Source organism: Eumetopias jubatus, unplaced genomic scaffold, assembly GCF_037043125.1.
Source record: "Eumetopias jubatus isolate StellerSeaLion01/CBP00866 unplaced genomic scaffold, mEumJub1_p1.0 scaffold_14, whole genome shotgun sequence".
In the NCBI taxonomy this organism is placed as follows: domain Eukaryota; kingdom Metazoa; phylum Chordata; class Mammalia; order Carnivora; family Otariidae; genus Eumetopias; species Eumetopias jubatus.
The window spans coordinates 88,507,778-88,525,723 of record NW_028274820.1 but is presented as its reverse complement, the minus strand read 5'-3'; the positions used below and the strand labels follow the sequence as shown (position 1 = coordinate 88,525,723).

Genomic DNA, 17,946 nt, shown 5'->3' with positions numbered 1-17,946 from the left:
AGAAAGAAAAAGATTCTTACTAAAACAATATTTTTTTCCAGTTGCTTTAAACTTCTGTCCTTTATGATAATTGTGTCCTGAAGGCCATTGTCCCGTATTTCTGGGCCAATACTCAAAGCCAGCAAAGAGGAAGGGTACAAGTTAAGGGTCCAACAGCTTAGGGTCTATAAGCAGCAAGTAGTTGTGCAGAGAGCCTGGTTTAGAAACACAAAAAACAAACAGAAAGCTAAAACAAAAAGCCACCTTTTGCGTTCTATTCAGTCTTCTACCAGTTGGTAGAGCCCACTGGATTGAGCAGGGAAAGGGAGGCCAGAGATGGGATTTAGGCAACACTTTCCATCACTTTTATGTACCGCAGCCATACTCTTCTTTTGACCCTCCCCCCATTCCAGAATAATTCGATGTTCACAGGACATGTGTTTTCTCGAATTCACGTGCTTTAGAAAGCTAATGATAAACCCTGAAGCAAATGATCAGTTCTGGCAGGTCACATAATTGCCTAGCATTTAACTGACTTAACAGTTGGATGTAGGTTGTTCTGACAGACAGAAATTGTTGGAAACCTTGATTCTTTCTGCTGACAAACTCCCTAGAGTTGACCTTCTGACTCAACTAAATCTAGTGTTTGAGTTACACAGCATGCCTTTCTGCAGTCTAATTTGCTGTAGTTATAATAAAACCACTTAGTGTAAATTTCTAACACTCTATAAATTTCTGGTATTTATGGGAGGATTGGTATTGTCTGTGTAGCTGGAAAGTAACATCAACACTAGTAGAAAAAAACATAATCAAGATTTATTAAAAGCCCATGTTTTCTTTAAAAGCCTAGTGGCTTGAGGCTTTCTTCTGTTTCTTGCTTGTAGCTCCAACTGTGTAATTCCTAGTAGCATGCCAGTGATTCTTTTCTTTAAAGGTCTTTGGTAGAAGTAATGTTGCTAATGTTAACTTAGTACACTTTATTTGTCAAAGACAGCTTCTGATATGCTCTTAACAAGTCCGAACCTTTAATACTGATACTAACTGAAGCACCTGGGACCTGCAACCTGACTCATAGATTTTTCTAACTTGATATTAGTGCCAATTGAGGAGGGGGTAGTAGTTAGTGCAAAGAACGGCTGTGACAAAGTGTATGTTTCTATGCTGGTGTCTGACAAACATGCCTATTTGCACAGTGTGATTTGTAACATTACCAAACTGGCAACTGCAATGTTGTGTATGGAGTTTCGACTTCACCCTATCTGGGTTTTGTTGAATTGTTTGCACCTAGCCCCATGCTATCAGTGGCATATATTTATAGAATAAAACAAAGTTACTTTGTAACAACATCAAATATGCCACACTGTGCAGTAGGGAATTCAAATTGGGCAGATCTGGGTTTGTATTGAAGCTTTGTCTTTTACTAACTCTGTGACCTTGGGTATTGATTTTTCTCTCCGAATTAGGGTGATGTTATCCCCAGTATTGTGGGGATTACATTTATATAAAGTATTTGGTAAATCTTATTTTTTCCTTCTTCCCTCAGTTGTGTTATTTCATGTTGAAACCACTAAACAGATCATCCCAAAGCGCCAAATTATTACTAGTGATTCCAAAAGAGACCCCCCTGCCCCAATCTGCAACATAATTTAATATCCTTCCCGTGAAGTGTGTTTTGAGGTACCTGTTGTTTTCACAACTCATATATTCAAATATTAGGGAGCATATAACACCAGGTAATAATACAAAGATAACTGTCCACAAAGTATCTTTACCCTAAGATGGGCAACATTGTAATGGGCAAGAAAACAAGAAGGGATAATACCTTGTATTTCTATAGTACTTTAGATTTCCAGGTGATTTCACATTTATTCTCTCTCTTGTTTTTATGACAACCTGAGATGTAAATAGAGATGGTTTTATTTTCATGGTTTTACAGTTGAGAGACTTGAAACCCAGGGAAGTCATGATGGTAAATGTAACAACTAAACCAAAATATACCTACCGTAAAAACAAAAAAATTAATGGTGTTTGGTTTTTGAGTTGGGTGTGAGAAGAGACAGCCATTATCCACTAATACAGAAATAAGGCAATGAGAGAAAATGTCAACGATGATCATGAAGTGAAGAGAAAAGCATGAATATCAAATTAAGTCGTAATGGAGACTAAAGGTAATAAATAGGGAGGTGGGATTATAAAGGCCATGGACAAAGGTGCAGCTCAGCTTTTAAGGTGCCCTCTTTTAAGACCACACCAAAATGGCCACAGGGGGTTGATACCAGCATTTCCTGAGCACTTTTCCTCTCATACCACGTTTCCCTTTTTCTCAGTGTGAAGTTTGTCTAACCTTGTGACCCCTGACTCTGCCCGTTGTTAGAAGGGGCTTCAGCTGTATAGTGGTTCTGAGCGTCGTTGCAGCCCGTCCTGACCAGTCAGCTTCCCTTCTGTGTTCCTTTGTTAAATCCAGAGAACCATCTAGACATGCTAATGTAGAAAATGGTCAACATGACAACAACCCATTAGGTCATATTGTCCATTTCCGGCATAGTGCAAGAGTTTTCCCCTTGGAATAATTCCAAGAACCAAATCCACTCCACTTTTAAATGACTCATAAGATCGGGCTTTCACTGGTTCCCTTGAGGCACTGTTCTATAGACTAATAGATTTTGCTGATTGGAAAATCTCCGGTTATTCCTTAGCCTTGTTTTTCCTTTCTTCATCCATTTACTCATATCAGTCTTTCTTCAGCTATTCTTAAATTCCTCGTGGGTTGATAGGAGACATGTAGACTGTTACTTCCAGTATATTAAGTTATGTATTCTTCATAAGGGTAAAGAGGTAATAAATTGCTGTAATTATTATTTCTAAGACTTAAAAGCTACTGGCTAGCTGTATGAGGTACGGCTTTTAAAAATGTAGGAGGACATCGATTGATAGACTGTGTCTTTTATTTGTCATATCTGCTTAGCTTCATAGCTTTCTATAAACTCCCCACGATTGAATTACCTGTTCTTACCATGAAAACCTGATTCCTATTCAGATCTTGGTTCACCTACCTAACAGGAGACTACAGAAGGTGGGAGAGAAATGGGAAGCCAGGGATATTTGCCACTAGTGGACCAAAATGTACCCAAGTTTTTTTATCAAAAGGTGGGGAAAGGATAGAGAAAGGGTCCCTCTCAGATCTGCATTGCTCCATTCCCTGAACATCCCACTGCCCTGATATTTTCTTGCAACATCTGGCTGCTTGGCGGGTAGCATGCTTAAAGGGCAACTCGAAGCATTCCAACTCTTTTCCCAACCCTGCTGCTGACAGGATAGTACAAAAGCTGGCTGGATTCTGGGCAAACATTCTTTGTTGCCTGGAAGGTAGAGTTTTGGGGAAATACTGTAGGTAACATTCCAATCTAGTCGTGGTGACCTGGGCTTCAGTTTCTTCTTTGCTAAATTACGGGTTTGAACTAGGTGATCCCTGAGGGCCTTCCAGCTGTGATGCTGTGGGACTAATTCTACTTGCACGCATGAGAGCAAGAGTTTGTGTGCACAGGAACATGATGCACGTCTTTGAGCACATTTCAGTCAAGAGGCATCTCTAGTGTAGGCAGCACCCCTGCTTTGGGGACCTCCAGCACTTGTGCCTCTGCCTCTTAGATTTTTCTGTCCGCCTTAAACTTGTACTTCTGGTTTTCCTGTGTGTTGCCTGGCCTCCCACAGCTATATCGCCTTTCCTTGAAGCTGATGCTCCTGACAGCCCCAGGGAATCCAAAGTGGCAGAATGAACTAGGAGGGGGTAAAAACAGTTTCTCCAAAGGCAGTGTACTGAGAAACAGCTGTTTCAGCACTGCCTGGCAGAATGTAGCCTGCCAGCTAATAAACTCCATTAGAAAATGTAGGCTGTCTACCTCTAGCCAGCCCTAGGCTCCCCTGTTCTACAGTGGCTTTCATCTATCCTCCGTGGATCGTGGGTGGTAAGGGAGTGTAGAGACAGAGCAGGAAGCCACATCAGAAGAGCCAAGGAGGGCCTGGGACTAAAAGCAAGGGCCAGACCCAGGAGATGCCTAAGGACAGAGGTCAGTGTGGAGCCTAGAGTCAGATGACAGAGGCCAGTCAGGAGAAGGTAAACCATCATAGAAGTTTAAATCAACAAGGGGGCAGTGGGTCAATAGCCAAGTAAGCAGCTCAGTTAAAGGAAGGATCTAAATGAGGACATCTTGTAAGCGAGGAAGTGCCTACCTTAGGCCTATGCTTTCTGCTGGTATCGTTGGGGAGATGAGAACGTCACCAAGTGGTAGTGGAGAGCGTGAGGTCAAGACCCTGGTAAATGAAGCTAGATCTTAATATGAAGTTACTTCAGCCCAATGCTAGTGCATTCAGTTCTTCATTTCCAAAATGGAAATGATACTTCCAGTCCATGGGTAACCCCCAAAATAGAAAACCTGAACTAAGATCAGGGCATATGGAGGGATTTTCTATGGCAGGAAGTGTCAGCCTTCTTAAGGACATTGCATTTTATCTCCCCTGTGATCTGGGTTTGTGTTAGATGAGGTCTCAAATACCTCCCTGTTGTCTAAGTGTGAAGAAGGTCTAAAAACACAGTCGTCATTGTTGCTTTAGAAATCAGCATTCTTGAAAGAACAACCCAGTGCCAGAGCAAGCTGTATTTTGTCATTGTTTTCAAATGAATTATAAATTACATCCAAATGATTGAACAGAGTCATAGGCTGTTAGAGCTAGACAGACCTTAGAGATCGTGTGACCTAATCCCATCTTTTCACCTGGAAAAATTTGCACTCACAGAGGGTCAGTGATCTGTTTATGGGACAGAGTCCAAACCAGAATAGCCCATTCCTGATGCCAAACCCAGCGTGCTGTTTTCTGTAATATCAGCTGTCAAACATGGGTGAACATCAGAATCAGCTGGGGAGCATATTTGAAATGCACACATCTGGCCCCATCCCTGGAGATTATGGTTCAGAAGGTCTAAGGTTGGACTGGGACATCTGAACTTTCAACAAATTTCCCAAGTAACTCTGTGCACAAGAGTTTGACAGACATACTCTAGAGCCCATTGGCCTAACCTGGATTAGAGGTCTTCAATCTTTCAGAGACCCTGCTAAGTCTCTGTTTTCCCTTTTCGGGAGTTGAGGACTTGCCACTACCTGTCACTGCTTCTCAGGTCTGAGCCATCTGGCAGAGGTCTCATCAGACAGACCCTGGGAACTTGTGTTTCAGCCTCAGGAACAAATTGGAAGAGGTCTTGGACAGAGGGTGGGAGCCCCTTAAAAAGAAGTTATTTTTTCCCCTCCTGTTGCCTCCTTTGAAATTGTAGGTACCCCTGGGTGAGGAGCCATGCCTGGTTTTCATGGGTGGGAGGGAGGAAAGAGGTATTGAACCAAGGTAACACGGTCCCCTGGCCAGCTCACAATTGTGACTAACCCTCCCTTGGCTCTGCTCCTCCAGTCACCCTGTTTCCCTCTCCTGAGTGACCACAGGGGCCCCTTTCTTGATGTGTTTGCTTCTGATGTCCACAGACACCCACCTTCAGGGAGCACAGAGATAAATCAAGAAGGTTAATATTCTGGGAAGACCTATGGGAGCATATTTTTATTGTGTTCAAAGGCTTCTTTATCATCATCACCTAGTGACATTTATTAATGGCCCAGCTGGGCTGCTCATACTCAGGATGACATGTTCGTGTTCCACAATACATTTCCCGTCCTTCAGTGGGGTGGCCCTTCGGACTTGGAGTCACATCAAAGCAAACTGAATTCCAAACTTTTACATGTGTTATCAGCCTCTTCTATCATAGGGAACCCTTAAAACCTCTGAGAGTAATCATTGCTCTATGACATTTTCTTTTTTTTTAATTTGGGTTTAATAGAATAAATATTACAATGGTAATAGACTCCTTTTTCTTAATAGGCATTTCTTTTCTAGTGCTTATCCTTCAAGAGTTAGAGCTGCAATATGTTCGTGTTTTGTTTGTTATTGCAGCATTTTGTGTAAACAGTTAATTACTTGTAACTTAATTTGAATATTACACAGAGCATTTGTCAGAGAAGGTATGAAACAGATCCAGGCATAAAGCAGGGAGCATAGAGAACAGCACTGGCTGTCCAGGGAGAGACAGCGAGAACACAGGAAGTTAGCTAATCAGATTTGCAGGTGGTCAGGAGTCATGCTTGGTGCACAGGCAAAGCTCTCTTTGTGCTCCTCCTAAATTGAATTTATTGATTACTTTTGTTTCTGTCTCTCCTCTCCTCATTGTGTCTTCACCATTCCCTTGTCTTTTACTCTCCCCACTTTTCATGTCCCTCCTTGGGAAAAACTCAGGTACACCCAGACACATTCCCATTTCAGTTCTCCCCCGTAAACCCTCCTGCTTCCATACTCAGCTTTGTTAGGGCTTTTGAAATCTTGGCAGGATGCTGGGTGAGCTCAGAGACAAGCACTCTGAATAGTATCTTAAAAAAAAAAAAAAAAGTATGTTTTTCTCTTTGTGATGATTGTTTAGCAACCCAGGGTTGCCGTAATTCCTCTTCAATACATTGAGACATCCAGTAGCTGACACATGGCTCTGATAGTCAACCCCTTCAAGAAAGCTATAATTCAAAAATCAGTTGATGAGATTACTGTGTAACAAAAATATTTGAGGAAAACAGTGAAGATCATTTTAATAAATGGAAATGGCAGGCAGTCTGTGGTCTTCAGAGGCCCTGCTCTTGTCTGATACTGTGAGCCACCAGTCGTTCCTTCCTCGGTGGCCGGAATCAGAGAGACACTAGAGGACGGAGCAGTACGGATGCCTGAGCCATTCTCTCCTTTTGGCAATTTACCCAGCTCTTCATAAAAGGGTTTTTTTTTTTTTTTTTTTAAGATTTTATTCATCTATTTGACAGAGAGAGAGACAGAGAGGGGACACAAGCAGGGGGAGTGGGAGAGGGAGAAGCAGGCTTCCCGCGGAGCAGGGAGCCCGATGCGGGGCTCGATCCCAGGACCCCGGGACCATGACCTGAGCCGAAGGCAGACGCTTAACGACTGAGCCACCCAGGCGCCCCCATAAAAGGGGTTTCTGCAGGCCCCCTGTACGTGAATAATGAGCAAATGCAAGGAATTTCTTTCTCCACATTAAGATTAAGTGTTAGCAGTTCCTTAAATGAAGGGAGCAATTTTTTATAACTTGCAGATCTTCTCCCTGATTCTTTGGGGAATTTCCTATGTTAATTTATGCAGTGTTAAATTTATACAGTGTTGAAATTCAGCCCCAAAGCAGCTACTTACAGAACTGATACAGAGACTGTGGGAGAACCTATAAGGTGACACTAAATTACACAGACCTTTCCAGGCCTCAGCATCCCTCCAGCCAAAGGTCATTGGGCCTGGGTTTTGAGTAGGTTTTATTGCATAGTTAGAAGAGTAATAACAGAGTATTTTGCCGATTTTTTTTTTTTTTAATTCAGCTTGACGTATTTATTAATGTCTTTGACTGAGTGAAGAGGTTTTGTATCACCTGTGCCACCCTTTGGTGGCAACTGAGTGCAGTTTACAACATGGGTATAGACTGGCCTTGAGCCTTCCCTTGTTCCTGTGACTTCAAGGAGCCCCTGTGCATTAGCTGAACTGTTGTGCTATCTTTGAAAATCAGAATTTTAATACATGTAGCAGGCTATTCTGTGAATGTAGTGATTTCTCTGTGTTTTATATTTGCTCAGAAGTGTTCTGTTAATCTTTTCATTAGACTGGCCCGCTGATCTTCAATCCAGCCAGGGCCTAGCTTGTCTACCTCAAAGATTAAAGAGAGTGTGATACTCTTAACATTATATAATCTGGCTGGAAAATTACCCTTATATATTTGGTTGGGGTTACAGAAAGAAGAATAGTAAAAAGAGTCCCTAGACTCTCAAAAAAAAAAAACACTTTTTATTGCTTTAATTGTATTGTGGTCACTATGGATTATTTTGCAACATGTGACACATAGCTATCATAACCGTAAGACCTAAACTATAGAATAAGGCACAGCCATGTAATCTTGATCAGGCAAATAATAGCTTAAAGTTCCCATTGGTATGTTGAAGAAAGTAGTGAGTGTATAACTCCCAAAATGCAAAATGGCATCACTCATAAACTTATAATTTTCTTTAGTAACTAAGTGCAGATGGGCCAAGTATAAATCTACTTTATACTGACTTCTATTTTGTATTAACATATAATGTGGTGAGATGGTCTATATGTCTGGAATTCATCATTTCCTGTCCAAATAACTGGACACACGGTTGTTGTCTCACACAGATCAAGCCACAAGAGGATAAATGAGACACTATGATACTGGGACATTGTCTGGTCTGACTCTTACATCGTAGGTGCTCAATTTTCATTTTTTCCAACAAATACAGAGCATATGTGAATGATGGGTTTGAGAGAAATCTCACATTGTGGTGTTTGTTCTGTTAAGACAACTCTGCTGAGCAAAGTCTTCTGCTTTATCTGCGTTGTCTTTCCTTTTTTCTCTAGATGCACCTGGGTTTTCTAATTTACTTCCTCCTTGAATGTATCATCTTTTGTGACCATTTCTGTGTGTGTTCTCTCTAAACTAGTTTGCCTGCTTTTGTATCTGGTCCTTTGTGCCCTATGTACATTGACTTCGTAGCCGCTTATAACCGTGGCTAAGTTGGGGTATGTGCCTGTCCTGTGCTTTGTCACCGAACACGCTCTCTTACTTGTCCTTCCACTCTTTCCATTCTGCCCTATTATTTCAATCATTTCTCTTTATCTTTGGCTTTAAATCTTTATCTCTAAAGACTGTTGACATCTCTTCCCAAGGCTGTAACTTCCTTCTAGACATTTCCATCTGGGATTTCTTACACACCCAAAACTTAAGTCCTTTCCCTCATTCCCAAGCTGACTCCTCCCCCTGACTTTTCCATTTTTCTTGGTGACACCACCATTCTCCCTGTCACTGAGGATCACCATACCTTAGGTCTCACCACCTCTGTTTTTCTAGCCAGGTCTTTTATGGCTCTATTTCTCATTCCCACCCTTGATTCCTAATCTGCCTCTGCCCTGGTCTTCTTGCCTCCAGACTCTCATCTATTGGATCCGTTATGCCAAGGATGAAGGGTAACCCTCCTAAATGACATTTTCCTGTTTAAAGACATGTGTTGGATTCCCAAGTTTTTTCCAGAGGCCAACAGGTTTTTTCCAGAAAGCCAATGGGCTTTCACTCTGGGCCCTTTGGACACTCTTTTCCTTGGTACATCCTTGATACACCCTTTCCTTTAGTTAGGCTGGTCTTTCTCCTCTGCCCCCCATACATACTGGGATTGCTCCTACCTCTGAATCCTTGCTGCTGCTTCCTGCCCTCACCCCTCCCCAGCCCACTCCTGGTCCTTCTATCTAGATTCTGAAAGACTCAGGGAGATGGTCTGAAAGGTCCTATTAGGAGCCTCCTCTGACCACTCCAGTTCTAGAGAGTTCTCTTCCTCTGAACGAGTTAGAACAACTCGTCTTTTGAACTATTACCTACTCTGGAACGATACCCAAGAAACTGGGAAACAGAAGGGAGGAAAAAAATTACTTTTTTCTTTTCTTTATCTTGAATTTTATACTGTGTGTATGTATTACTTATTCAGTAAAATTAATTTTTAGCATATATTTAGCAAGTATTTTTTAAAAATAGCTAATTACTACATTATATTATGCCTTAATTTTCCACGGGTCTGTGTATTGGTTTCCCCATAGCACCTCATTCAGTACAATGATTAACCTAGTAGGAGCTCAGTTTAAGAGCTGGGTGAATAAATGGCTGAAAGGGTGTGAACAGATGAACTATAGGCAACCTTGGGCCTGACCTAGCTGCCTCTTCCTGAATAATTTCAAATCAAAAGGGGAAAGCATCACTTTTTGTCTTTTAAAGATTCCTGAGAATGGAGAGAATATATCCCCTGCCCCGGCTAGTTATAGAGTTCTACTCTGATAGTTGAGAACTCTTCCTGTTTACCCTCCCCACACACCCCCAGTCACAAAAATAAAGCAATTTCAGAATAGATACGTATCTTTGTAGCTCCATCCAGCATTACAAGCTCATGAACATCTGTGTTCTGCCTGGAGTGGGCAGAGGTTTCTGGGAGAGATTCTTGCCCTCTCGGAGCCTTTGGGGTTTAACCTCTACTCCACCCCATCCCCCACCCCTGTTGCCATGACAATAGCTTCACCCCAGTCCCTGTGGCTACCAGAAATACTCCCACACATTTCCAAATGCCCCTGGTGGAGAGCATACATGTCCACACCCCGCAGTGATCCATGCCATGCTCACTCTTGAGTTCAGCTTGGTATGGTGGCGGGGGTGGGGGTGGGGTCATTTGGAGATTATACATGATTAAGCAGTGGTGTTCATTAAAAGTAATAATATTTTGAGACCAAGAAGCGCATACACCTTGTTTTATGTGTTTTTGAGTAGATCTTTGAAAAGTAATACAAATGGTACTAAATAGTTATTGCCATTTTGGGGATCTTGCCTTCTGCTGCTAAAACTCATGTTTTCTGTTTCTCTTGCAGAGCATGCTTGAGAAGGGAGGATAAAGTCAACTTTTAGAACAAGCAGAACTCCTCAACGTTAATTCCAGAGGCGGAACATTTTTTTTTTCCTAGTAAGAAAGTAACCCATTTAAGGAGAAGACGATTAAAGAGAAGCACCAAAGAGCAGATTCAGCTGAAGCATATCCCAGTTGATCAACTGCAGTTTGAAAAGCCAAGGCCTAGATCAGGTATCAGCCAGCAAGGACACACTGCAGTGTTAGTCAACCCTGTTCATGATGATTAAAAGAGAAAGGCAGACCTTTCTACCTTTTTAACTTTCTATTCAGCTTTCTCTTCTCACCAAGCTCCAGGGTTGGGTGAATCTTCATTCCAGCAGAGCTGGGCTTTGGGGGTTGGGATGGGGGCGGGGAGAGGGCACCAAACCTCCATCTCAGCCCAGCAGTGCTGGGTGCAATCGTCTAGGCTCTGGTGTTTTGGTTTTCTCTTTTTGCTTTTCTCCCTTGACTATATAAGAGCTACTTCATTTTAACTTATTATGGTGATCATATAAGTAAGACAAAATGGAGAGAAAAATGTACCTCTTTTACTGGAATAATGTTTATGATTACAAGTGAAATAAGGCATTTTTTATCAACATAAAGGCAACCTTGGCTTATACCACCTCTTCTTGATCATGAATACTGACATCTTTACTGCACTCACTATTAATAATAAATATATTTTCCGAAGAAGACTGGCATTGCAGCCTGGGGCCTCGTGTATTCCTTTCGTTGGGTTAGATGGCTATGCATATGGAAATTGAGTTGATTTATATTGTTATTAATTTGCACATGGGCCATATCTTTCCTCTAAAAAGCTCCAAAGCACTTTGCAGAGCCTCAGACAGGCAAGAGATACTTAGAACTTGCCTCTCAGCTAGGTAGGATTCCGTAAGATCTCTACAAATTGCCTGAACCTTTCTGTCTTTGGGATGACTTAAATCACCCTGCCTGGGGCAAGAACTAGACTAGATAAGCTTGGTTAGGAATGTATGACCGTGAAGTACTACGAAAATGTTAAAAAAAAAAAAAAAAAAATCAACCCTTGCAGTTTTTCCTCTTTCCAATTTCATTGAAATTTCTTGGTTATAACTTATTTTTCTACCAGAGGATTGGTGCTTCAACCCTTGATTTTGGTAAGTTGGAAGTTAGCATTTACACTAAAGCTGAATGGAAAGTTCTTTCTGGGGTATACATGGAGAAGAAAATGCCAGTGCTCTGTGATGTCATCTAAATAGCTTCTGTCATGTAGAAGTTTTATTCCATTTTTATTTTGATACACACAGAGAGAGAATTTAGCAAAATGATTAAGAATACAGGCTTTGGAATAAGGAGTATCTGTATTCAGATTGTGTCTCTGCTTCTTACCAATTTGGGACTAACAAGTCACCTAACAATACCGATCTTCTCATTCTTCAACCGTAAATAGGTGGAAAATTGAAGAACCTGCCTTGTAGACTTCCAGCGAAGAGTCACAATGCTTTCTACATACATCCAGTCAGGCCCAGTATATGATGTTGTTCGTTTGTGTGATCATTCAGTAAACTGGTATTTTGAGTTGGGGGCATGGAAAGAATACCCACATACCCAGATTACATTTTACTTTAGAGGAACCAGGATGAACTTGTGCTTGGAAATTTCAACCAATCCCTGTATATGTAAGTGTGGCTTCTTAATTCCTGAGCTGGCTCCGTTTGAATGGCATTTACCTGTGGACCTGATGTTGATTCTGAGTGATGTTGGTGATTCTCCTTCCATAATTAACCGAGAGGCTCTGTGATTACTGTTTAATGAAGGTTTTTTTGTTTTTGTCTTTGTTTTTTAATGGTGCAAAATAAGCTGAGCTCTCTTAAGTGTGATTGAAGGAAGCAAGGTAACTTGAGCAGTACATTTGGCCACTGTCAGGATGGCATCCAGGTAACTGCCTGGGAGAAATAATAGGTACACAAAAACAAGTGTTTACTCGGTGACTTGCTGTAGTGTTTGCAAATCAGCTAACTCACAAATTCCCTCCTATACTGTTTTGTTTTGCAATTGAGAGCCAAGAACTTGGCACATCCCAGGCTGCCAGTCTTGTCGCTGGCAGAGAAATGCAGCACTGGAAGCATGAGGCATTTCAAGCTGGTTAGATACATGAGAATGGGAGGGTGGTTTGTCAGGTTATTAATTTATCATTCTGATAAACATGATGGGTATGAGGGGAAAGACAGCACTTTGGGGAAATAAAAGGGTGAGATGGTGCCTTTTCTCTACCTTTGGAGACCTCACTGTTGACTACATCACTGCTCTCTTCAGACCACTGTTGACTCTAGGACAGCTGCCTGGGAATAACGCTGTGATTTATGAGTCTCATGAGAGTGACGTGCTCCGATCAGTTTCTCCATGAAGTAGAGCAGACCTTGAACCACAATAGATTAGCTCTTGAAACCCAGAAGAATAAAGTATCCTGAAAGCTGGTCACACTAAGCAAATGTCTGGGGAACTTCTAGAACACAGCTGGGTCAGACCAGTACAAAGTCCTCTCTGAAAAGTCAGTAATTTATTACAGAAGACTTGCTAACATGTGATGGTTTAAAAAATTATTGGCTAATCATTATTAATAGCAAATATGGAGTGCTAAAAGCCAGATGCTTGTGGCCTACTGGTCAACCATTGAGACTCTGTAGCTCTGAGTTGTATTTTGCTTAGAACTGAAAAAGCAGCCAGATGGCCTTAGCTTCTCTGGCTTAGGAGCTGGGAACCTGTGGTTCTTAGCTTGATATCTTTCAGCTCACATGTATAACTGCTTTTGCCAGAAACCCACAGGATAATTCTCTTTCCCCCATTTCGGTGAGTTGTAGGATCTGACCCTTTCAAGATTTAAGAATTCGAGCAGATGAAAAACAATTGAAAGGGTAACAGTAACTTACTGTGATTCAGACCAAGTGAACTGAAAACCAGGAGTCTGTTTTGAGTTAATATTCTTGAAAAGCTAATACTTTGAATGAATGAGTTAATTCATTTGTTTTCTGTCACTGCTCTGTTCTACTCCCCCAGGTCTTCATCCATTTCTTTGCTTCCCCCTCTCTCTGTCTTTCCCATCTGTTTCTCCTCTTCTAGCTTCTTCTGTCTGTTTAAACTTCTCTCATCCTCCTTGGCCTTTCAGGGCCGGCTCCTGGGAGGTATTATTACAGGGGTGCCGAGAGCGTTATCTTGGGTACAGAATCTTGGACTCCTACTCTAGTTCTGCTGCTCTTGCCAATTGGTACAAGTCCCTTCTCAGGTTTCTCACTGTACCTTCTCTTTTGTATATATATGTTTTATATTTCATGCTATATGCTCTCTCCACGTTTTTCCAGGCTCAGTATTCCTGGCAGGACCATGCCCCCTCCCCCCAGCTGATTGCTTTAGTAAAGTCATCCAAAACAAAGAATCTTCCACTTTTCCTATCAGTTGTTTTGAACCTTCCAAATAGACCCACAGACTTATTATTGTTTTGAAGTAAGCTCAACGCCCAATGTGGCGCTCGAACTCATGATCCCGAAGATCAAGAGTCACATGCTCTAGTGACTGAGCCAGCCAGACACCCCAGACCCACAGCCTTCTTTTTTTTTTAATTTTATTTATTTATTTGAGAGAGATGGATAGAGACAGTGAGAGAGAGTGCAAGGGAGGAGGAGAGGGAGAAGCAGGCCCCCCACTGAGCAGGGAGCCCAATGTGGGACTCCATCCTAGGACCCTGGGATCGCTACCGGAGCTGAAGGCAGGCACTTAACTGACTGAGCCACCCAGGCACACCCCCCCCCACAGCCTTCTTTAGATTGTGATAATATGCCCTGTATTTATGGGACAGTCCAGTATTAAACCCAGTTTAGATTTAAAACATATGGTCACCATATTTATGGCTTTTCAGTTAAGGAAGTTAGAAACTGAAAACAAACTGTCAAGTTCCGTCCCTGAAACTCCTTCAGACCAAGTCAACCTAAATTGGAAATAGCTATACCGCAATTTGATGAAGTGCTTCAAACCTCTTTAGGTGAGTGTGACTAGGCGAGGCCTCTGTACACGTCAAAGAGTTTCCCCTTGCAGAAAAGTTCAACTTCCCTCATCTGTTTGTTCCCTATGTAGTCTCCCCTCTTCCTCTCCTGGTCACTGTTACTTTGCTGAGAGAGCAGTGTGATTTGAATATAACCTTGTCTTCAAAGTAAATTACATTTCCATAATGGCTTTTAAATGCAAATGTGGCAGCCTGAGGTCCCTGGCCAAGTTGCAGGGTACCACTCTGCTGTGGTCACACGTCTCCTTCGTAGACTTGGTCCTGGTGAGGTAACGGCCTCCCCAGGCTGGGGAGCCACCCCTGCCAGGTGTGTCCCTGGGCCAGACTGCTGCTAGGTTCCTGGCAGTGGCCTCAGCACAGGTTGAAAGGCTGTGCTCACTCTGTCTCCCCATCCCTGGCAAATATATAAAATAGGCGTTGAGGGCCAAGCGCCTGGGACCACCTGCTTATTATCTGCCTGTGCAGTCTGAGAGACAAGCTAAAGACATCTTCTTCCATCTCGTAGCCACAGGCTGCTTTCCTCTGTCAGCATCAAACCAGAGACCAGCCTGCAAATTTTAGTTTTGCTTGGCATCTCCCTGACGTACTGTGCACCCTAGTCTCAGAAACTTGTCCACAAATTCATTGAAAATATTATTCCACACAGAGTTGAACTGGCAGTGTCTTTATTTCAAGCTTAGAGGACAGGCTGCAGAGCAAGCAACGGCAACTTTGCTCTAGCTGAGGGTGAACAGGGTGTCGGCTCACCTGCTGGCGGGGGTTGATTTTGAGTTACCTCAGTGTTCTTAAAATGCCTTTGCAGGATCCACGTGTTAAATGTGAACCCAAAATAAAAGAGCCCACACTCCTCACTCTCAGGTGCTTACCACAGAACTTGGAAATTTCAGTAACGAAGGCAGAAGGTGATTTTCCTCCACTGGAAATGAATATATCTGTGAAGTTAGAAAGACATTGTTGTATAGAAGCAGAAAACAAGTTATGGATCTGCAGTGAGGTGATGTTCTTTCAGGAACGTCAGAAGTTACTGTCCTGAGTTTATATAACCACTTACAACTTCCTCCTCAGTATAGGAGTGGCTTGTTCATCACCTTACGGGTCTCCCCGTACCACTGCTGTGCTCTGGTACCCGGGAGGGGTGGTTTTCAGCCACAGTACCATGCCACACTGGCATTGCTTGAATCATCCACACCTTGATGCAGCAGAGTCTACTGTTGTGCCCTGGGCACTGTCCCAGGGGTCAGGGATACAGTGGTCAACACTATAGACAGGCCCTGGCCTCTTGGAGTTTACACTGGGTGGGGTGTGAGGGGGGTGTACAGTAAACATAATGTCAGGGAATAGTAAACGGCTACGCAAATATTAAAGCAGGGCGAGGACTAGAGAGTTCAGGGAGATGGAATAGGGCTGTGGGGGAGGAGGGTGCTTTGTAAGATTCATTGGTGAAGACAAGCTATAAGGGGGTGACAGTTGGGCAGATTCTTGAAGGTAGTGGGGACTGGATTCCAGGCTGGGGAGCATATAGTAAGCACAGAAGTCCTGAGGTAAGAGTAAGTTTGTTGTGTTGGGGAACAGCAAAGAGGTCATTGTGGCTTGAGTGGAGTAAAAAAGGCAAATGGTTTTGGGAGATGAGTTCAGAGAGGTAGGCAGGGTCTAAAGAGGAGGGACCTCTTTCTCCATGGTAAGAATTCAGTTTTATTCGGAGTGTGATTAGAAACCATTGGAAGGTTTGATGCAGGGTCATCAGTTTATCTCATTTACATCTCTAAAAGATAACTCTGGCTGCTGTATGAAGAATTATCTGAAGTTTGGGTAAAGTGGAGGAAAGAATAGTAGGAAACTTATCACATTAACGATGTAAGCAAGAGGTGCTGATTTGGACTAGGGTGATAGCAGTGGAGAAAGTGAGGAGTCATCAGATTTAGGACATCTGTAGATAAAAGTAGACCCAGTAAGACTGACTATTGCATTACATGGGGGCCGGGGAGTGAGAGAAAGAGAGGAAAAGTATAAGATGCCCAAGATTTGCCTGAGCAACTAACTCAGTAGTGGTGCCATTTACTGGGGCTGAGACACAACACTAGCAAGATTGGGGTGGTGGGGGGGTGGCGAGAAGGGTTCAGTTTTGATCATGTTACATTTAATATGTAAATTACAGTTCTTAGTAGAAATGCTTAGTAGGCTGTTAGGTAAACGCTGGGGCTAGATAGAAGATTGAGGCATACAGTGTGGCCTTGGCACTGATTGTGCTCACCCAGGGAGTGAACGGATAGCTTAGCCCTATGGCTCTCAGGAGAGAAGTGAGCAGAGGGGAATGGGACAGTGGGCATTGCTGGGAGGGACAAACCAAGGCTGACTTGGAGGCCAAGGGAAGAAAGTGTTTAAAGGAGGAGGGCCTGCCCAGCTGTGTTAAATGCTACTGATGGATCGAACAAGAGGAAGACAGATCTCGCCATTGGACTCAGCGCGACATGAAGGCTACTTGATGAGCAGTTTTGGTGACTGTGATAATGAAAGCCTGGTCACAGTGGGGTTGAGGAAAGAATGGGTTTGGGAAGTGGAGACAGACGAGGCAGCACTTCGGAGTTTTACTAAAAGGCGGAGAAGTAGGTGGAAGAGCTGTGAGATTCTAGGGAGGTTTCTTTTTAAGATGGGGGATATTTTAGCCTGTTTTGTATGCCAGTGGAAATAACCAGAGGAAGAGAAATTCAGTGAAAAGTTTCAGAGCAAGCAGGCCAAGAGGTGGGGATCCGGTCTTAGATAGGCACAGTTTGTCTATTGTGATAGGAGGGAAGGTCAAGTTCATGAATATAGATGCAGGCAGGCTATGCATTTGGTCGTGAGAGGGTTAGGTCATTCTCTTCTAATGGCGTCTATTTTCTGATGAGCCACAGGGAGTATTCCAAGTTAATGTTCACTAGTAATAATTAAAGTAGCTGAGCACCTTCCTTTCTCTCTGCCTTTTCTTCCTTCCTGAATAATTCAGTCCAAAAGCCATTAGGTGGGAGTCACAAGGTAGGCCTCCATGCTGGAGGTTGCGGTGATGGTGGCCCAGAATGAGATGCCTCAACACGGTGAGAAGGGTGTCCATTCCTAGAAGAGGAACTTTTCAGTGTGGTGTGATTGGAGGAGGGTGGCTGTGTTGGTAGGAGAAGAATGGTGGCTGTAGCAATGGGAAAGTGGTTAACATCTAGAGGACACTGACCTAGGAAATAAATACAGTGAAGATGATGGGAGCCAGCTTCTTACTGTCAGAGGAGGGAATTACAAATATGGAAGAGGAGAAAAGTAAGATGAACTCTGTGGTGTCGTTTTGGAATTGGAGATACTGATGTGATTGTGGTTTTAAATATAAATATAGGT

At 42.8% G+C, this 17,946-nt stretch overlaps 1 protein-coding gene across 2 annotated transcripts in view; it reads left to right on the top strand.

Annotated features, from left to right (window-relative positions):
• Positions 1-11,256, top strand: part of CHCHD3 (coiled-coil-helix-coiled-coil-helix domain containing 3) — a 266,380-nt gene extending 255,124 nt beyond the window's left edge. The window contains exons 8-9 of one of the 2 annotated variants that reach the window (XM_028106350.2): positions 8,266-8,332; positions 10,531-11,256. In XM_028106350.2, coding sequence (XP_027962151.1) covers positions 8,266-8,289 — 24 coding nt within the window. In that variant the 3' untranslated portion in view covers positions 8,290-8,332; positions 10,531-11,256. The remainder of the gene's footprint in view (positions 1-8,265; positions 8,333-10,530) is intronic. The other variant, XM_028106349.2, reaches the window with a different exon arrangement.
• Positions 11,257-17,946: the final 6,690 nt, after the last annotated feature.